The 26542-nt window shown below is 36.8% G+C and overlaps 1 protein-coding gene across 1 annotated transcript in view; it reads right to left on the bottom strand.

Annotated features, from left to right (window-relative positions):
- Window positions 1–26542, bottom strand: part of MAN1A2 (mannosidase alpha class 1A member 2) — a 219124-nt gene that overhangs the window by 144613 nt on the left and 47969 nt on the right. The window contains exon 2 of the mRNA XM_072644497.1: window positions 9977–10232. Within this exon, the coding sequence (XP_072500598.1) occupies window positions 9977–10232 (256 nt within the window). The remainder of the gene's footprint in view (window positions 1–9976; window positions 10233–26542) is intronic.

Here is a 26542-nt window from a genome sequence, read left to right as displayed (position 1 = left end):
AAGCTTATTTTTCAGAAGTCTGGGACAAAGGGCCTCCATTTTCTCAGGAATGCTGCGTGACCATTCTCTGCTAGGATGCTGGGCAGAAGAGACGTGTGGAGAAGACTTGAGGAGAGGGAGGTTAGAAGAACTGCTTGGGTAGTGTGACAGAGCTATACAAACACTGTCTTCCAAGTTAAGGCCCAGTTGAGATTAGTTAGTTCCAATCTGCTGTGCTCCCAGTCAGAGCTGAGCAATTTGGCTGTATGGTACACAAGAGTCTAATCAAGTTCAAATTCTGCCTCAGCCACTTAGAGCTGAATGCCCCAGGGCTAGTCACAGGCCCTCAAAAGCCACAGTTTGCTTATATGAAAACAGAGATAGTAATAGTTCCTTACATTAGATAAGGTGTGTAAAGTGCTTTGCAAACCTCAAAGTGTCAAATGTTAGCTATTTTTAGAATTCTGGCAGCTAGGCTGAGCAGTGGATAGACTATTGGGCTAGAATTCAGGAAGACTCATCCTCCCAAGTTAAAATCTGGCCTCAGACACTAACTAGCTATGTGACTCTGGTCAAGTCACTTAATCCCAACTGGCTCAAAAAAAAAAAAAAAAATAGGATAGCAAGGTGAGTATACAAACTATGAGTTTCCCAAACTTATTTGGCCTACAGTCCCCTTTTCAGAAAAAAAAGAAAAATTACTCAGATCCCCCCCAAATCTACTTTTTTCAACCCCTTCAAGTTTTTTTTGAATTTATCCTTTCAACCTATTCCCACCCCCATGAATCATTCCAGTGACCCCCAGGGGCAGGGGTCCCCCACTTTGAGAATCTATGTAGTACAGAGCAATGAGCTTGCTCTAAACAATTCCTGGTAAACTTGTTTAATGCATAACTAAAGAGATAACTATCCCTATCATGAGTGCTGTAAGTGGAAAACAGCAATCAAAGGCCAAATACAGCTTCATCAAAAATAGTCACGCCAAGCAAGTCAACCTCATTTCCTATTCTGATAAAACTTACAGACCATGGAATAAATACCACAGATTCAGTATGCCCATACAGTATTTTCAGCAAAACTCTAGAATGCCCTAGTGATTTGCCCTTGGTCCTGAGTTACTGAACAAAGGGCCTGACAAAAGGCACAGATAGCATGTTCATAAAATTTGCAGTTGACACAATGCTAGGAGGGATGACTAAGAAGTTAGATGATTGTCTTGGAATCCAAGGACAAAGTAATGCAGCTTAGAAGAAAAGCAGAAGGCTGGGAAACAATTCTGACAGCCAGTACTTCTGAAAAAGGCCTCATTTCTAAAATATATAGAGAAGTAAGTAGAGTTTATAAGAATAAATCATTCCCAGATGAAGAAATTATCTAGTCATGAAAAAAGTGCTCTAAATCACTATTGACCAGAGAGATGCAAATTAAAACAACTCTGAAGTACCACCTCACACCTCTCAGACTGGTTAATATGACAGTAAAGGAAAATTGGGACACTAGTAGAGTTGTGAATTGATCCAATCATTCTGGAGAGCAATTTGGAACTATGCCCAAAGGACTACAAAACTGTGCATACCCTTTGACTCAGCAATTCCACTTCCAGGTCTATATCCCAAAGAGAACATAAAAAGGAGAATGAGTTGCATTCTTGTACGTTTGATTCAGGGAATTTTCAGAGGAAGAAATTAAAGCTATCTATGATCATATGAAAAAATGCTTTAAATCACTATTGATTACAGAGATGTAAATCAACAAAACAACTCTGAGGTACCGCGTCACACCTATCAGATTGGCTAACACTAATAAAACAGGGAAGATGATAAATGTTGGAGAAGATGTGGGAGAGTTGGAACACTAATTCATTGTTGGTGGAGCTGTGAGCTGATCCAACCATTCTGGAGAACAGTTTGGAACTATGCCCAAAGAACTACAAAAATGTGCATATCCTTTGACCCAGCAATATTGCTTCTGGGATCCCAAAGACATCATAGAAATGGGAAAGGGTCCCACATGTACAAAAATAGCTCTCTCTGTGGTGGCCAAAAACCGGAAATCAAGGGGATGCTCATTAATTGGGGAATGGCTGAACAAGCTGTGGTATATGAATGTAATGGAGTACTATTGTGCTATGAGAAATGATGAACTGAAAGACTTCAGAGAAGCCTGGAAAGACTTATATGAACTGATGCTGAGTGAAAGGAGCAGAACCAGGAGAACTTTGTACACACCAACAACCACAGTGTGTGAGGAATTTTTCCGGTAGACTTAGTACTTCACTGAAATGCATGAACTAAAAAAATTTCCAATGAACTCGAGGCAAAATGGCTTCCACATCAAGAGAAAGAACTATGGAATTGGATCACAGATAGAAACAGACCATTTTCTTTTGTATTATGTTTTATTTTGTTTTATGGTTTCTCCCATTCATTTTAATTCTTCTATGCAACATGCATCTAACAGGAAAATAAACAAATAGATGAATGAATAAATAAATAAATGAACGAATGAATAAATGAAAAGGGGAAAAAAGAACATAAAAATGAGAAAAGGATCCACATATACAAAAAACATTTATACCAGCTCTTTTTGTGGTGGCCAAGAACTGGAAATTGAGGGAATGTTAATCAACCAGGGAATGGCTGAACAAGTTGTGGTATATGAATGTTAAGAGAATACTGTCATTCCATAATAAGAAACAATGAGCAGATGGACTTCAGAAAAACCTGGAAATACTTACATGAAATGATGCTGAGTGAAGTGAACAGAACCGAGAACTTTGTACACAGTAGGAGAAACATTGTACAATGATCAGCTAAGATTGACTTAGCTCTTCTCAGCAATACGATGATGTAAGACAATCCCAAAAGACTTGTGATAGAAAATGCTATCCACATCCAGAGAAAGAACTATGGAGTCTGATTCAGTTCGAAGCATATTGTTTTCACTTTTTTTAATTTTTTGTCTCATGATTTTTGCCTTTTGGTCTGAGTCTTTCAAAATATGACTAGTGTGGAAATGTTTATATGATTATATATGTATAACCTATATCAGATTATTTGTCATCTTGGGGAGGGAGGAGGGAGAAAAAAAATCTGAAACTCAAAATCTTATAAAAGTAAATAAAAGTAAAAAAGGTAACTATCTTAACATGTAATTAGAAAAAATAAAATACTTTTAAGTTGGAGAAGGATAAACCAATGAGCCAAATCCAAAAATACAACATTCTGTAAGGATAAGTGTAAAATACTACTTCTTCACCACTTACAGGACCCATTAACAGGGTGATGCCTTCATAGGAGGAAGGACTGATAGCACAAAGATGACTGAGTTCAGACACAAAATAATGGGCTGCATTAATATGAAATAATGAAACAGAAATAAAAGTCAAGTCTTAAACCTGACTTTACAAACACAAAGGGGGAATGAGGAGAATGGTGGAGTTGGGAAGGGGCAGGGTTAAACAGCAGTTAAGAAGACAAAACACCTGCCATTAAGTGGACTACTAGCTCAACATGAATTAACTGTGACTTAGCAGTCTAAAGCATTACTACAACCTTAGGCTGCATTAAGAGAGGAACTGCCTCCCAGAATGAAGAGGTGATCGTTCTATACTTGTCCTTGTCAAATCACATCTGCAATTTTGTGCTCCATTCTCCCTAGAGCCTGGCACAGAGCCTGGTTCTTAGGAACCGCTTAATAAGTGTCTCTGGATTGATTGATTCAGGGCATCACATTTTAGGAAGGACAACAAAAAGCTGGAGAGTTATACAGAGTAGAGTGAAGAGAAAGGCCCTTGAGTCCATACCATATGAAAACTGGCTGAAAAAATGAGAATGTTTATCCTGAAGGGAAGACTCAGGGATGACACACACATTAGTTCTCTATTGCTCTGAACTAGTTGTTCTCTGTAGTCCCTTGCAGCTATGATTCTAAAGTTATTCAAATGAAAAACATTATTAAGTTCTATAATCTAACCCTAATACAGTCCTGTTCTTACCTGACATTTCATTCGTTTTCTCAGCTGGTCTTGTAAAATAAGTCTTGATTAATAAAAATTATTGTAAACTGCTGAGCCTATATTGAATTTTCCCCTTAAAACTATCACTAACTTGATCACACACAATAAATCCACATTTTTATATAATGGAATATGAAATGAGCAATTTTGTTTCCATTCTGATATAAAAAATTATCAAATAAGCCAATGTTACATGCCCCCAAATACATCTTCCAGTTTTACATGACTGTCAAGTTAGCTGTCACAGATTTAAAACTTTACCAATAACCTAATTACCTCTTCTCAATCCACATCCTTTTGACCTCTCTGAAGCCTTGAACACCACCATACACCTCTTTTCCTTGACCCATTCTTCTCTCTAGGTTTCCACGGCATCATTCTCTCCTAGTTCTTTCTTGTACCTATGGGTCCTTTCTCAGTGTCCTCTGCTGCATATTCATCAAGGTCACGCCAGATAACTGTGAGTGTCTCAGCAAGGCTGGCCCTGGGGCCTCTTCTCTTCCAGCTCCATGTTTATTTCACTTGGTGATTACATCAGCTCCCATGGATTCAATTATCATTTTTATGTAGATGATTCTCAGAACTAATTGTTCAGCCTCCACAAGGAGAAGGACCACAGTGGGAGTAATCCTGGTCTAGGGGTTTGGAAAGGGTATGACAGACAAGAGGGCAAGGAACTTCTCAAAGGAAGAAGACTGGTTCAAGTTGAACTAGCTAACTATAGCTCCAAACTCTGAAGAGAAGATAGTTGAGTCCAATGGTGAAAACAGTGGAGTGAAGTGACTGTAGGTTGGAATTAGGACAAAGTAGTTTAGGAGTGGGTAAAGCACTCCTTAATAGTTAGAAGAAATAGGAAATTCATTTATCATCTCTATCATGATGATGATTTTCAAGTCTCTTCATCCAGCCCCGACTTCTTTCATGACCTCCAATCTCCAATTACCTACTGGACATCTCAAAATCAATGTCTTGTAAACATCTTAAATGGGACATGTCCAAAACGGAACCACCATCTTTCCTCCCCTCTACTTCTTATTCCTCGGGGGGACCACCACCTTCTGTTCACCCAGGCGCACAACCTAAGTGTCTTCCTTGACTCTTCATTCTCTCCCATACCCATCTCTCACATATGCTACCTTCCCTTCCTGTACTGCCACCACTATGATGCATGCCCCCATCACATAACACCTGGATTATTACAATACCTTCTGATTGGTCTTCCTGCCAAGTCTCTTCCCACTGCAGCTAATTCTCCAAGTTAGCTGTGAACTGATCTTCTAAAGGACAAGTCTGCCTCTGCCCCCCTCTCTCTCTCTCTCACTCACTGACACACACACACACACACACACACACACACACACACACACACACACTCTCTATCTCTCTCTCTCTCTCTCTCTCTCTCTCTCTCTCTCTCTCTCTCTCTCTCTCAATAAATTCCAATGGCTCTCTATTACCTCCAAGATCAAATATAAAATCCTCTGTTCAGCTTTTAAAGTCCATCCTAACCTGGGCCCCTTATTACCTTTCCAGCCTTTTCACATCTTCCTCCTGCCTCCAGGTACTTACTCTGTGATTTAATGACACTAATCTCCTTCATGTTCCTCACATATAACCTTCCATTTTCCAACTCCAGGTTTTTTCACAGGCTGTGCTCATGCCTGGAACTCTCTCCCTCCTCAACTCCACCTTTTGGTATCTCTGGATTCCTCCCAGTCTCAGCTAAAGTTTCACCTTGCGCAAGAGGCTTTTCCAAAGGTCTTCTTGAGCTTAGTTCACAGTGATGTTCTATTTGCGGACCCATTAATGGATGCCACTATTTCAAAAGGCAATTAGGAATTCTACACGCAAAAAAAAGTTACTAATCAGTTCATGCACCTTGAACTCAGCTACACCACTTATTGCTAGGACTCTAACCTCCCCTATTGCCCAAGAGAAAAAGTTATATATGTACAAAAATATTTATAGCAGCTCTTTTGGTGGGGTCAAAAAATGTAAACTAAAGGGATATCCATTAATTGAGGAATGGCTGAATAAGTTGTAGTACATAAATGATATAATAAGGGGGGGGGGGTGTTTGCACATACACACACATACATATATACAACACACAATATGTATATATGCATGTGTGTGTATTGTATATATGGATATGCATGTGTATATGTATGTTTGTGTGTGTATTTGCACTATAAGAAATAATTAGATTATTTCAAAGAGCCATAGAAAGGCTTAGGAATGATAGAGTAGAGTGGCAGAAGAACAATTTATATTTTAACATCAATATTATAAGAATGAACAATTTTGAAGACTTCTATAAACTGATGAAAAAAAATAAAATGAGAACCAGGAGAGCAATTTATACAACAAAAATACTGAAAAGACAATTCTGAACTACAATCAATAATGACGATGATTCCAGAAGACAGATAATGCAACCTATTATTTACCTCCTGACAGACAAGTAATAATTTAGAGAACATAATTTTCAATTCAATGAACATTTACTACGCACCTTCGATACAAGGAAACTGAAACCTAGATGAATAAATGATCAACTAAGGTCACGCAGCTAGCTAATGGTAAAGTAACTGGTAAGAACTGGGCCTTCTGACTCTGAGGTCAGCACTTTTTTCAAATTACCATTGTAGCTTCTATTCATCACAAAACAGGTCCCTAAAATAAGACTAAAAACACACAGAGGACTGTGTGCAAAGAATGCTAGATAATACACAAATTAAGCTTCAATCTGTATAGAGTTAATCATATCATAGGATTTAGAGCCAGAAGGCAAGTTTGAGAATTTTCTAATTTAACCCTATAGAGAGTTATGGAAAAGCAAATTGGGATAAGTAGTGTTTTACCCAGCATCACACAGGCTTTAAGTAAGTAATAGAGCTGGCGTTTTCAGCTGGGTCTTCTGACTTCAAGTACATGATGTTTCCTACAATACAATGTAAACTCCTTGATAGCAGTGGTTATTCACTATTATTTTTACATCTCCAGTACACAACACAATGCCTAGCACATAGCAGGTGCTTACTGACTGGCTGAGTAAGGTCATCCTGACTCCAAAGACAACTATCTACTGCACCATCTAGTTTTCTATTCAAGAAAACATGAGGTAAGTATCTACCATAGGCAAGTTATCCCAGGAAGGATAGAAAACTCACAAGAATGAGTTTCTGAAGATATAATAACAAAGCCAAACAATTCTGATAAGAACAAAAATTTGAAAGTGTCTAAAAAAGACCAATGTGGAAATATAGGGACTGATCAAGTTAAAACTTTACATGATGTGTACAGAAGACTGAAGCAAGATAATGTAGCTATCAAACAAGGATTTTGTTAAAAAACCACTATGTCACAAGATATAGACCAGATACTGAGAAAATAAAGACATAAACAGGGTGCTTACATTCCACAATGGGAGACAAAATATTTCAATATAAGTCCCTACACCATATATAGAGTAAATAAATACAAAGTAATTACTAGGAAAGAAGGCAATAGTACACCATGCACCAAGGGTAGGGACATCAGGATGGGCCACGTTTAGGATATGTTTTTGAGATGGTGAATACAGAAATACAGCACAGCTCGATAAGAATACCGCGTATCAAAAGAACTGGGAGCTGTCTTGTTTTGTTTTTCAGTTATAATGGAGAAAATAGAAATAGCTAAAAGGAAATATCAGACTGCTGCTACTGGTAAATGGGAGAAAGAAAGGAAGGTGAAGCTGTCTAACTCTTATTCTGTGGATTTTTCCTTTACCAATCACAATGTCTCCATCTTGAAAAAGACAGAAGACCAGCTAATATGGATCTGATGTACAAAATATGGAGGAGAGATAAAAAAGAAAACACATATCTGACAGTGAATAATGGTATTTTCCAGGTCAGGAATTCTCAAAGTGTGGTCCCTGGAGCCTTGGGGAGTAGGGGGGCGGTTATTGGTTCCTTTTCAGCAAAGCAAAAACTATTTTCATAGTAATACTAAGACATTATTCACCTGTTAAAACATTCTTCCCTTTTCCAACTACAAATCTGTGATATAAATGAAAAACCTGAGAGGCAGAGTTCCTAGGTAACTAACAATTAATTTATTGATTAGGCTAGCTAATAATCAAAATGTCAGTGATTTCTCAAAAACTCCTAATGGAGATACTGAATGCCTTAATATACTTTTAGAAAAGTGGGTGCCCTCACAGTTTAAAAAAAAAAAAAATCAACCCTGACTGGTTAACAATTAACAAGGAGCTAGGCATTTAAATGAGAAGGTGGGCTAAATGTTTTTGGCTCCTCCTGCTGAGAATGTGGTTTGGTCATAAAATCCAGCCCTTTCCAGCAGTCTGGACAGGGGAATCCATCTCCAGTCCAGACCACTCTGGGTGGTCTTCTTCAGGGGCTGGGTTACCCTAAACTCTGGGTACAAAGACATGGGCTTAATGATTTGGTGCTGGAATTCACCTAGATCAGACTCCATTTACACTCTAAACAAAAGTTAAGTCTCCTACTTGGGCAAGGTCCTGCACAAGATGGAAGACCACGTTCCTGGAAGATTTGAGCAATCTCACCTATCAGCCTTGTCCTTCAGAAACTGGCTGACTGACCTACAGGGGCAGGGCCCCAAATGAGGAAATCAAAAAATAAAAGCCTGGATCCCACTTTACTAATTAGTTATTAATATAATAGAAAAACAACAGTTTTTCTCATCTGTGAGACCAGGTTTTCTTCATACTAAAACAATGCATCACAACAAGACTCAATGTAGAAGCAGATGAGAAATTTAGGTGTCTATTAAACCATTAAAGACATTTGCAAAAATATGTAAAATGTCACTCTTCTCACTATAATTACTATTTGGAAAATAGTTTTAACAAACACTATGTTATTTATGTTAACATAATGAATGTTATTTTTAATTAACAAATATTGAAATAATTAAATGTTTTTCACAAAAAAAGCACTTAGCACAGTGTCTGGCACATACAGGCACTATATAAAAACGCTTATTCCCTTCCCTTTTCTCATATCAAATGGGATAATATGTAAAACACTGCAAACTTTAAAGTGCTATATGTTATGTATTATTACTATTATTACTATCCTTGTTTTTGCCCTTCTTTGTACAATTAATAAATTGTCCAGCACATTAGAAGTAATCATAAATGCTTACTGAACTGACAAAAAATATGAAGTGTGCATGTGCATATGTGTGCAAGGATACATGATATTATGTTATATTATTATGATAACCTGATATTATGTTGCTATTCTTTCCACTACTACAGACTTCAACTACTCTATAACTTGGCAGACATTCTTTCAGAGTAATTGTGGGCAAAAAATGTATCATCTTATTCCCAAAGTGCATACAATCTTATCTGAATTTAGCTAAGGAAGTCTTCAGAGAGCAGTTCACATTTCAAGCCTTTCCACCTTGACAAGAGTTGCTAGGGCTTGTGTTCAGCTGTGTTTAGGAAACCAGGGTCGCCACCACAACAAAATGAAGCAACGGAGGAGGAGTTTGCTAGATGAATGTTTTTAGATTATAATCACCTAGATACCATGTCGAAATCACTTTATATAGTATCTTTAATGTCATATATAATTAAATATTCAATAAATACCTGAATAAATGATGACAAGAAATGAGTTTTAGATAGGGTCAATTAGCCATTAAGCATGACAAGTTTTCTGAATGACATAGTGACATAAGACAAGTTAATAATACAAGAATGACTACAGCAACAAAAACACAGAATATCCACATTTCATATTACTATTAACATTAAAAGAAATAATCCTATTTATAATTATCCCAGAGTGAAAAAAAAAAGAGAGAAAACAGTAATAAAGAACTTAGGGGCTTCCCTCTAAACAAGGGCATACCATACAAAGCTAAACAGTTATCAGTTCAAAAATGTACAAAATACATATCCCAACCAAATCCCCAGTATAAATTTCAACTCTTTACCTCCTTAATTTTTTCCCTCTTTTCTCTGGTGTCTTCATCTTCTGGTTCTCCACCATTTATTCCTATGAGGTTTGGTAAAGGGACTGGTGGCAGTGGCTTGGTTTCTTTCTTCTTTATCTCCTGGGCTACCTTATTTTTTTCTGTTTCAATCTCTGCCTGTATTGTCTCTCTAGACTTCTTTAGTTTTTCTTTTGCCTCTTCTAGGGCTCGCTCATGATCAGCACGAATTTTATTTCTCAGACGTTCCTCTTCTTCCCTGGGAGATAAGTAAGGAGAAAAAAAATGGCTTGATCAGAAGCTAACTTCCTAAAAAGGAACATAAAGAGACAGACAGACACAGGGACACAAAGACGGAGAGAGATAAAGAGATTCTGTTGACCACCTTAACCTCCTTGATACTCTTTCCTCTCTAGGTTTTCATGACACAGCTATCTTTTGGTTCTCCTCCTATCTGTCTGACCCCTCCTCAGTCTTCTTTGGTGGATCATCATCCAGATTCTCTACTACCTATATGAGTATACTTAAAGGCTCTATCTCAGGACCTCTTCTATTCTCTTTCTATATGCTCTCATTTGATGGCCTTACCAGTCACACACCACCAACTGCACTAGCAAACATTTTGAACTAGTTCTCCTGTGGATATCTCAACCTCCACATGTCCAAAACAGAACACATCCTCTTTTCCCCAAAACTGTACCCTTCACCTAAACTTCCCTATTTCTACCAACCACCGCATTACCAAACCTTCCAATCACCCAGGTCCACAACCTTGGTGTCATTCTTAACACTTTATTCCCATTCACCCCACATATCCAAATTAGTTAGTAAATCTCATTTCTATCTCCTCAATATCTCTCACATTTGTCCTCTTCTCTCCACTCATATAGCAATCACCTTAGTTCAGGTTCTTATCTCTCTCACCAAGATTATTGTCATATGGTTCTAAAAATGATCTCTCTGCCTCAAGTCTCATTCCACTCCAATCCATTCTCTACACAGATGTTCAAGTGATATTCCTGAAACACAAGTCTTAGGATGTTGATTCCCTATTACCTTGAGAATCATATATATTCTACCTGACATTTTAAATGCATTTCACAATCTGGATTCAACCAACCTTTCTAGTCTAGTACTAACCTTCAAGTACTCTGGGTTCCAGTCAAGCTAGCTGCCATATTGTTCCTTATACACAGCCCTCCATATGGCATCTCTGAAGCCTCTTCTATGGATGATCCTCTTGCCTGAAAAGTCCTCACTGCTCATCTTTCTTCGAGGCTAAGCTCAAGTACACCTTTTGCATGAAGCCTTTTCTGTTTTCCACTGATACTGCTTCCAATCACTTTGTGTCTGCTTTGAGTATGCAGATCTGTCTGCCTCAAAAGAATGCAGCTCTCTGAGGGCAAGGACTACTCTGTATCACCAAAGCTTGGCACAATGCATGGCACATATGTGCTTAATATATGAATATTGACTAATTTATTGATATTAGGTGATGAGGGGAGAAAAGGCTCATATGGCATAGAACTGTCTAAGAAATATTCATAGTGGATGGAGGTAGGTCTAACTTGAATGCTTCAGGATGAGGAAGATTTGAGTACAAATAAGAGAGAAGAACAACTGGAAAAATAAAGAAAGCCCTCTTGAAAAAGGTGCCAAATGATTTGACTGTTAAAGAGAGCTGAGTGTTTCAAGAGACAAGTACGAGAGTTCCATCTAGGGAATGGGAGGACAGCCTATGCAAAAGACACAGAAATAGGAGACAGAATGTCCTGTGGGAGAAATAGCTACAAGGCTGCTATGACTGGATCATTTAGCAACTAAGAGCCAAAAAAAAAAAAGAAGACAGATTCTGATAAACTTTAAATGTCAGAGCGGTTTTTATCTTATCCTAGAGGTAAAGGGAACCACTGGAATTCTTGAGCAAAGTAGAGGCACAGTTAGATGTGGGTGCTTTTGTAATATCAACGTGTCTCAGAGAGATGGACTGGCAAGGTGAGGAGATAGGTGCAGGAGAACCAACTAGGAAGCTGCTACAGTAGTCCAGGAATAAGGTGATAAGTGCCTGAACACAAGAGATGTTGAGTAATAATAACAACAAAACAGTAAAAACTGCCATTGAAATTTTATGTTTACAAAAAGATTTGCATACATATTTTAACTCTAATGATTAAAGGCTGATTAGAGAGTACGGGTAGGGCCAGATTATAGAAGGCCTTCAATGTGAATATAGTTTCATCAAACAAGCACAGAAAGTTAGTAAAAGGTTCCAAAACAATGAAATTACATGTTAGAAGTCATATTCATAGAGAACAGACTACCAGTATACTAGATACTCTATTATAAATTACAGTATTATGCTTTAGATGAGGACAGTTAGGTGGCACAGTGGATGGTTCAAGACACTCAGACACTTATTAGCTGTATGACCCAGGGCAAGTCATTTAACCCTGTTTGCCTCAGTTCCTCATCTATAAAATGAGCAAGAAAGAAATGGCAAGCTACTCCAGTATCTCTGCCAAGAAAATCTCAAAAGGGGTCATGAAGAATCTTAGCAACATTATACTAGATAGATTAGAACAGGGAAAGGCTAGAGGCAAAGAAAGAAATTAGAACAATATTCAATAATTCAGATGTAAAAAGCCTGGGGCAAATTGTTATCTCTGAGGAAAAATTCACTACTACAGTCAGCATCTAAAAAGTCTAGAGGAAACAAACAAAAAAGAACTCCAGCAATAAGGCAAAAGGTGAAAAAAATGCCAGGCTCTGAAAAAGATTAACCAGAATCAACCCAAATAGATAATATTTGTAAATCTGTGGATATTTCTCTCGGAAATAACCCATTTAAAAGATAAAGTATAAAAATGTTGCTTAGATAGGATATTTCCTAAATCACTTTAAGGAGTCTAGAGTTTCTTCTAAAAATTCAAAAGACATACATGTAGATACTGTAGATTCTTTTACAAGTATATTACATACTTCAAGGGTATATAAATCAGTGTGGATATTCTTCCCTACTGCAACCCCTTCATACTTTAATAGAAGTCTTCATTTGTTTCTATGGATGAAAAAAATGTAATCTGATGACTAAACCTCAGGAAATAGTGTCTCCACATTCAACTAAGCTTGTCCTTGGTGTGACAAGTCCACCTGCCCAACTTATACTCTATTGGCAAAGCCTTGGAAAATACCAATCCATCATGAAATCTCAACATAGGGAATTACTTTAATACTTAGATAAACTAAATACTGTTAAGAAAATTACCTATACTAACAATCTGTGGTTAGAATTTTTTTAAAAAGAAAAATGAGAATGAGAATTGATATTTGTTCACCCAGCACTGCTCACGAAAGAAATAAGTTGTATCAGATGGATTCAATACCTCCTTCCCCATAGGGAAAAGCAGGAATAATTCTTTATGTTCTCTCAATAACTAGAATGAAAGACCCCTTAAGACTATTCAATTCCTTTTTTTGATTCTATTGTGATGGCTAGTGAAAACTTCTCAAGAACTTAAATCTGAAGTAGATCAGACTCTAGTCCTAAGTTTCAATTTCTCAGAAATCATATGATATAGGGAAACCTGAAGTTGTGAAACCACCTGTTGTCCCTCTCCCAGGATTTGTTTAACCCATTTCCTAATCAAATTTCTGAAAATAAGATTGCTTGCTCAGACCCTGCCTCCCATTTCCTTATTTCTGAAAATAAGATTGCTTGCTTAGGCTCTTCACCAAAAGGGTAAGGGGGCATTTTGTGGTTTTCTGATATATAACCATGCATCTGCTTCTGGATTGTGCCTTCCTTTTCCAGGAAACTGGTGAGGATAATGCCTGTTTCTCAAGAGAACCAAATAAAGGTCTTTCTGTTTATACTTTGAGATGCCTCTGAGTAGTCAATTTGAGTAGGGGGTCTCATCATCCCACACACTATGGATTTAATTTAAATGCTACAACTGCAACCATCTATACATAAAATGTCCGGAGACCTTTACCACAGCTACAGCAATGCAAGAGACAGACTACTCTACTCAGCTCCAAAGTGGTATAGTGCCTTCTTATCCAAGTTTCAAGATTTATTTTCATGCCAGTCAGTCAAGACAGTCAGGGAAGAGGGACACGCAGAGAGAAAGAGGGGAGAAGACAGGAAATAATAAAAATGAAACTGAAATAAAGGTCCAGGTGATGGGGTTCAGACTCTGGGAACTTCCTTGAGCTCCCCTGGAATCTCCTCACTTAACCTGGCTTTTCATACTCAAAGTAAGCTCTCCTTGTATCTCCCCACAGAACCTGGCTTTTCATACTCAAATCTGTGACCACTGTCTGTTACCTCGGGATTGCCCCACCTGCTTCCCACCTAGGCACCCCCTAGTCTGATGTTTGCTGATTGCCTCCAGCTCTTTCCAGCCTTTGATTCTCCTGGGATTCCTTTACTGAACTTCTTCTCCCATCACTCTAGACTACCAGACTTCCCCACCCCCACCCCCATCCCGCCTATAGTCTTTTTTGTATAAATTCCATTTTGCCTCCATGAAGGCGCTCAGATTCAATCCAGCTCAGACTCTGTCTAGCTGGGATTCTATCTGGCCCGCTTGTGAATACAAGCGTCACAAATGCTTAGGCTCCTTAAGAGGCAACCCAATTTGGCGAATCTTTAATAAATTTTGTTTTCTTTGGCTTTAAGAAGGCTTGAGTCAAATTCATTCGAGCACGACGCAAACTGTCGGTATTTTGGGGTACCCATCACCCCAAAACCTCCTCACAAGGAGCTCAAGAAATCTTTCTCTGGGTCTACTAGAACTGCACAGGGCCTCAGTAAAAAGGCTAGAAATGTATTGATCAATATCTACCCACGGTCACCCCAAGCAATGTTAGCAGAGGCAATGTTATGGAGAAGTAAAAAGTTTCCATTTAAAGAAGTCCCAGAAGAAAAAGTAGCAAAAGTAAGATTCAGAAGCAAAGGGAAAAAGCAGTGATGCGACTGTGAGATGTTCCAGGTACAATGTTATCCTAGGAATACAGTTGAATTTACTGTAAGTATACAATCAGCATTTATTAATTATTAAGTGCAAGGCACTGTGCTGTCCAAGAAATATTCACTCTTCCACTGTGGAAGATGTAATATTTGGAGGGCGCAGGGCGACTGGAGGTGAAGACAGGGTGGCAAGTACACCAGAGAAACAGAGAATGAAGTACTATGGAAGCAAGAAGAAAATTATTTTACTACTTGATTTTGTCTTGTTTCATTTTATAATTTGTCCTATTAAAGGTTTTGCTATTTGAACTACAATTCCTACTCAGTTTGTAGGATATAAGCTAACTCATATTTGCATAGCCATGATTCCATAAACAAAACAGGGAAAGTAACAATTACAAATAAGAAAGCAAATTAAAGATGTTCATATAGAGTATTCAAATGTAAAGAGGCCTCGGAGTAAAGAAATAATTAATTTGCATTTGGCTGTATTTTTTTCCTATGTTCAAGGTTTGTCTTTACAAATGTTCATTTCTAACTGCATTCAAGTCATTTTGCAAAAACTACATTTACATGCCCCACTCAACCTTCCTACTCAACCCCAAGTTGAAAGTTTCTACAGGTTTTAAATTACACAAAGCCAGATGATACAATGAAATGAATTAAAGAAATCCTGTAATACCATCTACAAAAAAGCCTGCATATTGACTAATTTAAATGTATTTGCATCTTGCCAGAGGAGCTAGAGGGAAGACTGACAAATTTAAAAGTAAAAAAGCAGCTGCAAATTAAAGATAAAGCAGGTCTATAATAAAAATACATTTGAAATCAATGGAAAAATTTGACAATTACAGCAATGATTTATTATTTTTCAATAACTTCTCTATCACTTACAGTGAGGTATTACATCAGCATATATATCCAAAAAGTTTTACATTTTTTAAAATTCCTAGAAAGTAATACCAAAACAATAAAAAAAATTGCATATCTTTAAAGATACTTACAATTTAAGAGTCATTTCTGGATTTATCTATTGATATCAAAGCCTATCCGTCCCTACAGATCTATTCTATGCTGACTTTAGCAAGGTCAGGCTAGGGATAAATCAGAGACCCCCAAATAGGGAGGGGGAAAAAAGTGGTATCTCCAGATTCTAGAGTTAAAAATCAAAAGAATGGACTCAGACTTCTAACATTTCTCTAAAGGTCCCCTTCTACGAAAATTGATCACTAAGATCGCTCCTAGCCCTAAATTCTAAAATCCTACTAAATCTAAAAAATCTCAACTACTAAACCCAGGCTCCCCAACTCTTCCCTAAGTCGAATAATGCCTTCCCAATGGCTCTCAGAAATCTACAAGGCAATAGTTCCCCAAAAAACTATCTCTTATGAGATAAAAAATGTTTAGTTCTGGGTCTTATTAAATCATATCTAGGTTTTTTGGGATAGTCAGCTAACTGGTCTGTCTCCACCTTCAACCTCTCCTCCAACCCTATGATCCTCTCTACTGGGGGTTACCAGATTAATTTTTCTATAATAGTTTCAAATGCTGTTACTCTTCAAAAAAAACACTTCACAAAGCTCTAAGACTCCAAAGCCTTAGCACTGGAGGTCCTCCAAAATATAGCCCCAACCTACTTTTCTCACTTTATTTTATACAACTTTCTCACATATATTCTATGCTCCAGCCATACGGAATTATTGGAGTTTTTCCTCTCCATACATTTTGTTTATGCTAATCCCTTCAGGGAAAATTCCCTCCCAATTCTCAGCTTGTTGAAATATTACTTCCTTTAAGACCCATTAAGGGATATTCCCTTCCACGAAAAGTATCCCCAGTAAGCTACTATCTCACACCAGCTCGGAAGGCTTAGTGTTAATGACCTATCACACACTGTTTTGTATCCTAACTACTGGAGTACCTAGAAAATTCTTAAGAGGGCTATTCAACTTGGAGATCCCCATGGATTCAGTCAGTAAGCATTTACTAAATGCCTATTATATGGCAAGCATTGTGCTAAGAGCTCAGGATAACAAAAGAGGAAAAAAACAGACACATTTGTTGGAAGTGTAACAGACCTCAAAATAAGAATATGGCTGACTGACTAAAAATTAAGGTGCCAATGATCTGAGAATTTTATTTCTTCCTAGCTTGGGAAGAAAGGAATCTTACCAATAGACAGTTAATGCCTTGCCAGAGTTTCGTTGCAAAAGAATGTGTTGTTATCAATACATAATTAGTTTACTTTCTATAAAGAGTCTTGTTCATTATCTGAAAATCTCAAACTAATCCTCTAATGTGCTTCTTCTAAGCCTTAGGAATGATATGCCTGGCAAATAGTAAGCACTTAATAAACGATTATAGAGAGACAAGGTAAAGTGATATGCCCAGGGTCACACAGTCAGTAAGTGTCTGCGCAAGAACTGAACTGAGGCATATATATGACGTATGCAAATCAAATACAAAGACGCAGACTCACAACCTAAACGAGGTAATTTACCTTAGAAATAAGGAGCAAGAAAAGTAGTAAAACAACCAATGTAAAGCTAACACAATGCTCATAACCTTATTTGGCATGCAGTATGCTGAAGTGGCACTCCAAGGGGGGTTAAGTTTCAAGTTTCTTCAAGGTCACGTAATTTCTGGGAGATAGAAACTTAAGCCTAACTACCTACTAGAAGCCTATTGTCAAGTACTGAGAAGTCTTCACTGACTCTTTCACTCACAACCAATTTAGAAGCCATACAGATGAGGAAACTGAACTCTGATAAATCAGAGAGTTTTCCAGATTAAGGGTTGAAATTCCCAAGAAACTTATGGAGAAGTAGAGCACATAAAGACTGTCGACAGACAATAGGTATTTGGTGGTAGCAAACCTTGGGCTATACAAAACAGAGATTCAACCTTTACTTCCTAAATCTTCATAAGTCATTCCTTCTACTCCATCATTAAAGATGTGCAGCTGTATTTTAACAGTCAAACATGGGAAAGCAAATATTCAAGTAAGAAAACTAAACAGAATCCTATACAACCCTAATACTGCATATAACTGTGAACTAAGTCAACATACAAAAGTGTTTTATGTGAAAGTGACCATAAATGGGAAAAAAATCTATGCACAAAATAGGATGTACCTATTGATTACTACCTGTAAAAACATACATACGTTTAAAAAAATTGTGATGAGTTTATAGTGACAAATGTAGTTTAACATTCATTAGGTTTTTTTGTTGTTGTTTTTTTGGTAAATAAGTGAAAATTTACCATGGAACTTTACAGCACTTTAAAATATTTGAATGATTACATGATCTCTTCAACATAAGGACATCCTCTAATAGAGCAGATAACTATCCATTCATACCTTCTCATCCTGTGACTCTTTTCCATATTATCCCATAAGTTTTCTACTCCAAAAAAAGTTCATACAATGTGGCAGGGACAATCCCCTTGAATTTTCGAGATCATAAGAGTAACAAAGCAGAAGAGGGGCTGTCCACTGCTTATCCCTTGCTCAAGCTACAAAGGCCTATCTCCATTACAGAAGCCAATTTTCTCCCAAAATTACTCTCTCCACTGCCTTTTTATATAATGTACAATTTTGATTACACAATTCATTGCAACATATCATTACCAAAGACCAAAGGTGAGAATTTCATAATAAAGGGGTAGGGAGGGTGGGGATGGTAGGAATCCACAAACTTTGTCAAGAAGCAGATTCAAATTATAGTACTCAGATCAACTACTTGATAGTGGCAGCACCTAAAAGACAGTCAATTTCTAATTTTCACAGAAGGATATAGTGAAATTTAAAGAATCATAAGACTAGGTAATGAGAAGATCTTAAAAAAAAAGAAAAGAAAAGACAGGAAAGGAAAGGAGAAAGAAAAGGAAAGGAAAGGAAAGGAAAGGAAAGGAAAGGAAAGGAAAGGAAAGGAAAGGAAAGGAAAGGAAAGGAAAGGAAAGGAAAGGAAAGGAAAGGAAAGGAAAGGAAAAAAAAAACCACTGGAACTGACAAGACTTTAACCTTTGCCTGATGAGGGTCTCACATTGCACAACAGGAATAATGTGGGAATGTGTTCCATTCTCCTTTGCTCAAGAAGTCTCAAAGGACAGAGACTGGTAGCTAAGGAGAAAGATATCAAGGAATGGTACGAGACCCACACAAGAATAAGAAAAGGATAGAGAGGGAGAAGGAGTTGGGTTCATTTCCTTTAGAAAGACTTGGTGATAGAATAAAAAATGAGCTACCACATCAGTAGACTACAAACTGTCAGACAGAGAGTTCACATTAAATTATTTACATTCTCTCTACCTACTTGGCTCTAGAATTCTCACAGGGCACAGACTAGTAAGTAGTCAAGGAGAAGGAAGTAGCAATAAGAAGAAACTAGCACAGGGAGAACAAGAGGGCACAGTGAAAAGGAAGACACAGGGAAAGAGTAAAGTTTATTATTTTAAATATGTAGTTTTTAAGTAATTAAAGGCCTCTAATATTTAAATATGTCAGACTATCTTTTGGCATGTTCTGGGACACAAAGTTGGAACGTTATCACAGAAGAAATGAATTAGCTATCTCTTCCAGCTTCCTATAATTCAAAAATTTGATTCAAGTGTCTTCTGTATCTTTATCAAAGTCATCAATAAAATACTGAACCAGGAAAGGTGCAGGGAAAGAGCCTTTTATCATACCACCAAAAAATTTCTTTTAGGCTGAAATCAGCTGATGAACTTAATTTACTAAAGATACAGTCTAGGTTTCTTCTGGGTGAATCATTGCTCCCAATGCAAATCAGATAAATTGGGCACATCTAATAAGTTTCAGTAAGTTCTTCATGTCTCAGATAAATATTCTGGGAAGACAGCACAACTATCTATTAACCACAGCAGCTCCATATATTGTTGTACAACTCATTCATCAGCATAAACATCTTTACTCATTTCTTCTTCTGTGTCAGTAAACCCAATAATGTAGATAGAAGCAAGATGGCTACATTTTTCAAATTAGCATTTAATCTGTCTCTAGACTAGTTGGAAAGTACTAGCCTGAAAATCTGTTGTTAAATAAACTCCTAGAAACAATTATAGGCAACATACATATATAAGGTGCCTGCAAATCCTTCAAGCTTGTAACATTTTTGAGGCCCAATGTTATAGTTCTGTTAAAGCAAAATTGTGCTTAAGAATTCTGATGACCTTTATGGCTACAGCTCATGATATCTACCCTGATTAAAACTTTCTGTGAGTTGTGGGGGCTACCTACATGGAATCTGTATGTATTCTATTTGTAAAGTCAGAATTATGGGAAAGTGAGAATCTAGGGAGCTCCCACTCATGTCATTTGTCAATTGGTGAAGGAAGTGGCCTAGGAGAGAGAGACAGAGAGAGAGAGAGAGAGAGAGAGAGAGAGAGAGAGAGAGAGAGAAGTATTAATTACATCTATCCAAAAAGATTCCATATTGGATTTAAGACAACTAAGTTTATAGCTGTCTACGGGAACATTTCTCTCCCTTGAAGTCAAGGTACAATAATGATGAAGCAGCGAAAATGGACATGAGGTGTACAGTAGTCTGTCTAGCTTATTGATCTCTCTATATAAATCCTTGTTTGGAGTTTGGGGAGTTGCTGCTTATTTGAAAGATATGAGGCTTTTCCCTCCTTTCCTGGGTTTTCCCCTCTTTCTGAGGAACAGACCCTCCTATGTACTATATGGATCCAGAGAAGATGATGTCTTCACTTGTTCCTCTCCATTTTATTCTTTTACTTGTCAAGCTTTTGGCCCTGATTTTGTCTCTCTACAATACACTCAAGACTCTTTTTCTTCCCTCTTTTCTTAAAATCCTTCATCTTCTTTACTAAAGCACAATATAAAAGTGAATTCCTCAAGTGCTTTCACTTCCTAAGGAGCAAGTGCTTTGGCAGTAAGACAAACACAGCAAAGACTGTAATGGATGGTCTGTATAAAGAACATAGAGCTCCATCATTAAACAGCCTTCAATTCTTATTTCATTTCTACTTCTCTGCCAACAAAAACTGGACTGGAAAAGAAACAACAAAAATAGTTAATACAGAGGTAATACCCAAGATAAGTAAAAAGATAATAAGAGCGTTCTTAATGAATTCAAGTCCCCAAAGAAGTGACATGTGATCACTGAGCCTCTATCAGTGATAACTAAAAAACTGAAGAGAATGAGAGTTGTACCTCAGGACTGGAAAAGAACAAATATTGGTCCAATTTTCAAAAAACTGAAGAGATTAGAGTAAGCAAACTACAAACTGGCAAGCATGACTGTGAACATTTTGGCTGGTGGATAGCTAAAAAAGGAATCAGTGAGATCACAAAGAGTTTAACTTACATACGACTAAAATGAAAGGCATGGGAAGGAGGTGATAATCCTCTACACTAGAACATGAGGGTGACAGTCTTCTGTGCTCTGTCTTTGTCAGAATACATGGAGTATTCTGTTCAGTTCTGGCTGCCACAATTTCGGAAGGGCATTGAAAAATTCCAGTCAGTATGTCCAGTAAGAGCAACTAGAATGGTCAAATTCCTTGAGTCCATCCCATCAGAAGACTGGCTGAAGGAACTTGGAATATCTGGCTTAAAGAGGAAAAAATTAAAGAGGTAGGGGGGTCCCTGACAGGGGGATGACAACAACATGATAGCTATCTTTAAGAATTTGAAGGGCCAGCTCATGAAAGGGACATAAGACTTCAGTTCATCAATCAATAAACAAACATTTATTAAAAACCTACTCTACACCAGTACACCAGTCACAATGCTAGGCAGAAAAGACAAAAAAAAACCACACAAACACAATCCCACATCTACCCCACAACCCAAAAAACCACTTTTCTTCAAGGAATTTACAGTCTATAAGGAGAGGCAACATGTACATATACAAGTAAATACAAAACATAAACAAGGAAATTGGAAGGATTAAAGGGGTTGGCCAGTAACAGTTAGGTATGTCAGAAAAGGCCTCCTGGAAAAGTTCTATTTGGCTTCAGAGGGTAGAACCAAGCAAGAGTAATACAGAGAGTATCAAAGAGGCAAATTTGGACTTGAAGGAAGGGCAGGAAGGAAGGACAGGAAAAGCTTCGTAACGATTAGAGCTATACATAAGCAAAATGGGCTATATATATATATGAGTGAAATTAGAGCTATACGTAGGTGAAAAGGTATTAGGTTGTGATCACTGAAGGTCTTGAAATCAGAAGACAGAAGGCCACATATCATATCAATCAATTATATTCTAATAGGTATTCATTTTCCAGTGTGGATTGAACTCTATTGCTTCTAAAATAGCTTCCAAAATGAAAAACAAGTCTTGTTTTCAAGGAACTTACAATGGACTACATGGGGAGGTATAACATTTAGACAGGTAAATAAATACACAATAATTTATGATTTAGAGTTGGAAGGGCATCTTGAAAGACAGTCAAGTTCAACTCTCTAATTTTACAGATGAGGGAACTAGGGAACACAGCCTGACCAGGTTCACAGTTACTAAGTATCTAACGTAGGATTTGAATTAAGGTCTTCCAGACTACAAGTTCAGCACTTTAGGAGCACTTTAGGAGATCAGAAAAGGAGCTAAGCACCTAAGCTAAACTTTAAAGAAACTATGGATTCAGTGAAGAAAAGGTTTTTTTCCATTCCCAAATTGTTTTTTGAAGCAGATGGGTTGAAGGCTCTCAATGAGACAATGCCAAATACTTGTTTTTCTAGATATAGTACCGATAAATCACTAAAACCAAATGACTTTACTTCGAAACTTTTAAAGAACTCAAGGAAGAATGAAATTAGCTAACAGCTGGTCAAAATGTGTAACCAGTCATCATCAATTATAACCACGACAGACAGAGCATTAGTGGATAGACAATGTAACTTATACCCCTAAGATGAACAATGAAACACAATAATCATTCCAGCTAGGTTGTTAAGATTAAAAAAAAAAAATGTAGAGATAACTACATAAAAACAATTAGAGCAAAAAACATATCATGGTTTCTATACAGAACCAATTTCATTACCTCTTTAAGAACATATAACCTATTTAGACTTTCGCAAAGCTCTGAAAAGGATTTATGAATAAAGGCTATTTTAAAAACAGATTTATCAGATTAATTTTCTCCTCTCCTCCAAACCTAATTTTCTTGGCCTTGACCCATACTTCCCAGGCCACACCACTCCAACCATACCACCATAGAAGAGAATGTGATCAGCCATAATCCCCAGCTACGAAGATTTACCAGGTTTGACACCTGAATCCTGCAAGGACCTATCTGAAACAAGGTCATTGGCCCTAAAAAATTATTTTAATAAAAAGTTTAATAAAAAACTATTTTAACATTAAATCTATGTCCAAATTTTGAAAGCCAAAAATCAGCTACTGCCTGCTTCTAAAAGACTAGAGAACTGAAGCAATCTATTATTTTCCTTTCCTTTTTGAAAGAGTTGTATTACTATTGAGTTTATCTTGCTTTCATCGAAAGTTTTGGTTTCTTTGATGACAGTATATGGAAGACAAATACTGTGTTATGAATTCAAATTTCCCCTTATGCTGAAAAGAAGATTTATTTTAAAACCCAAGCAAATATTTCTACATCTAGATCAATTAGTCCTCAACTTACATTTTTAACTTCTGCTTTGGTATCACCTAAAAATTCTGGTGTCATGATAATCCAAAGAAATAAATGAACACTAACTGATGATGAAGTTAATGATACTAGACAAGTAACAAAAATAGTCTCTAATAAAAGGAGAAAAAGTTCACTGATTAAAAACTCATCATTTTTACTACTCAGTTTGGATAAAATGCACAGCTTATAAAAGAAATGTAGCCATACAAAAAAGTTACCCATTCACACAAAGAAAAAGATGAGGTTATGAGAAAACATTGACTCAAATTTATAAGAATAACAGAAGTCATTCATATAAAATTATGATTTACAGAATGTTCTTTCTCTGGGATCTGCGTGTTTCCAGTAAGAAACTACATTTTAAGTGTACTGCCAACTAAAACCCACTATATCTAGTGCAAAAGAATAACAGACTTTCTAATTTGGAAACAAAATCACAAATTTCTTAATTGACCTAAAAACAGTTGAACAACAAAGGGCATCAAGGTGGTGCACTGGATAGTGCCTGGAGTCAGGAAGACTCATCCTTAGTTCAAATCTAGAGATGCAATTTTGAAAGCACCAATTTTTAAGCTATCATAAGGAGACAGTTACAAATATAAGAGTGCAGTATAATTAATTCCCCAAAAAGGAAGGTAAGAAGTCTTCTTTCATCAACTGACTGATAGTCTGCTTTCTCAAACTTCAATAGATCTGAGATCTCAATGTGTGAATGCCCTTCTATAGTACAGATTGCAACCCATCTCAAAGAGAAGTATCTTGTAACCTCTACAACTTTCAGGCTGGAAAAAAAATAATTCAGAAAAGTCTTACTCTAATGCCTTATTTGAAGACAAGTTCTGGCATATTCTACCAAGCTATCATGTTTCTATTGACTGTCTGCTGTCCAAGGACTAGATTCGCTAAGTATGGAACAACTCAATGCCAGTAGGATGGCCGCTGGGTAAGGAATTCTTTATCCATAGCAACATATTAGACAAATAAAAATACAAAATAATACTGAAGTCTATCTGCTCTCTTCTGCTGTGATAATGATAATGGTTAAGTGGAAGAAAATAACAAAATGTGAGATCCTTAGTCAATGATCAGCAAGTTAAGATGCATCTTAAGAATCTAAATCATATTAAAATTGAAAATCTTGCTAAAAATGAAACTAGGATATATAAAAAATAAATAGCCCAGTAAGCGAAGGATTTATATAAATTCTCTTTGGAGAAGTAAGAGATTTTTCAAAGGAGGTCTCATGATATTATGTAAAGGCAACAAGAAACATCATTTCATGGTACTTTTGTCATATTGAGTAGCAGCGCTCATAAGCAAAAGCAATATTAAAAACCCACCTTACAGGTAATTACAAATTACATATCAAAATCTGCTTAATAGGTGGTACAATGGATAGAGCACTGGCTCTGGAGTCAGGAAGATTCATCTTCCTGAGTTTAAATCTGGCCTCAGACACTTACTGTGTGACCCTGAGCAAGTCACTTAATCCTGTTTGCCTCTGTTTCTTCATCTGTAAAATGAGCTGGAGAAGGAAATGGTAAACCACTATCTTTTTTTTTAAACCAACATCTTTGCCAAGAAAACCTCAAATGGGATCACAAAGAGTCAGACACAACTGAAATGATACAACAATAACAAAAGAGAAATTTATGAAAACCCTAACAAGAACCATCAAATTCAATATATAGACTGATTATTGCTAATTTAAACAAAAAAGTATAATACCAAAAAAAAAAGCTGAAAATTGGCTGAGAACTGAAAAATGAAAAAAAGGACAAAAGGTTATATGTTACTCAAAAGCATAATTGCTATGTATCATGAATATTTTCTTTGAAAGTTAAAAGATGCAGTGGACAAAACATGCTCATAAACCCTTCTCCAAAATGAAACTGATTACTTTAACAGGACATAAATGCTTACTTTCTCATCATCAAAATATCTGTGAGATTAATCTACATACAAATTCAACAAGAACAAGTAGACTTTTATAAATAATCTTTTTGATCATACCAACTTTTCCTACTCAAACAACTGACTCAGAGGTACAAGGAATACAATACCTTCCCGTTTGCTAGTTTGGGTTTGTTTTTAATTACAAAATAAAAAAATTATTCTTAGACCAAAACAAGTCTTAAAGTTTTTTCTTTCAACAAATGTCTCCTACAATCACAATAAAAATCATACACAATTCCATGATGGATAGAACTAAAGGTATCTTGGTACCAATACAGATCAGTATGAAACAAGGCATAAAAGAGAAAGATATGTGCTATATATATATTCACCAACTATGTTGATCACTATCATGACAAGAATACTACACAAATCACACAGAAGAGATTTCTTGAAAATGGTCAGATTTCTTAGGCATCTTTTTCCAGATAACACTATATAAGAGTCTTCTCAAAACTAAACCATTTGGCAGTATAAGGGGGAGAATCACACAACCTGGTAAACCACCCAGTTTGGGGGAAAAAAGTTAGATGGAAAATACACATTGCCTGGATTATAGCAAGCATAGTAAGCTTCTCATTTAATTAGTTAAACTGTAAATGTACCATGGATAAGCAAAACAAAGGGGCAAGAAGCTGAATAGAGCTGATTAAGAGAACAGAGACCCTTGCTGGATTTCATTTCAGAAACCATGAAGTGCTTTGAATGAATCCAGATGCTACCAGACACAAAAGCACCATTTTTTAATACCCATCTCTCAGTGAAGTTAGAAAGCTGTGACTCACAAAACATATAACAAACAGTCTCAGAAGATCAAATTATAGGTAACCCATAGGTCAATGGAAATATTCATGGGGAATATGAATGGGGCTGTAAGAACCTATTCCCAAGAATGACTTAACCATAAGAAAGTGCATGACAATGCCAGCAAGTGCTTGTTTAAGACAGAAAAGGAAGCAGACTGGTCATAAAACAAGAGCTCAGGGAAACAGAGAACA

The sequence above is a fragment of the Notamacropus eugenii genome, chromosome 2 (genome assembly GCF_028372415.1).
Source record: "Notamacropus eugenii isolate mMacEug1 chromosome 2, mMacEug1.pri_v2, whole genome shotgun sequence".
In the NCBI taxonomy this organism is placed as follows: domain Eukaryota; kingdom Metazoa; phylum Chordata; class Mammalia; order Diprotodontia; family Macropodidae; genus Notamacropus; species Notamacropus eugenii.
The sequence above is the reverse complement of the archived record's forward strand: the minus strand, read 5'-3'. Positions and strand labels throughout refer to the sequence as shown.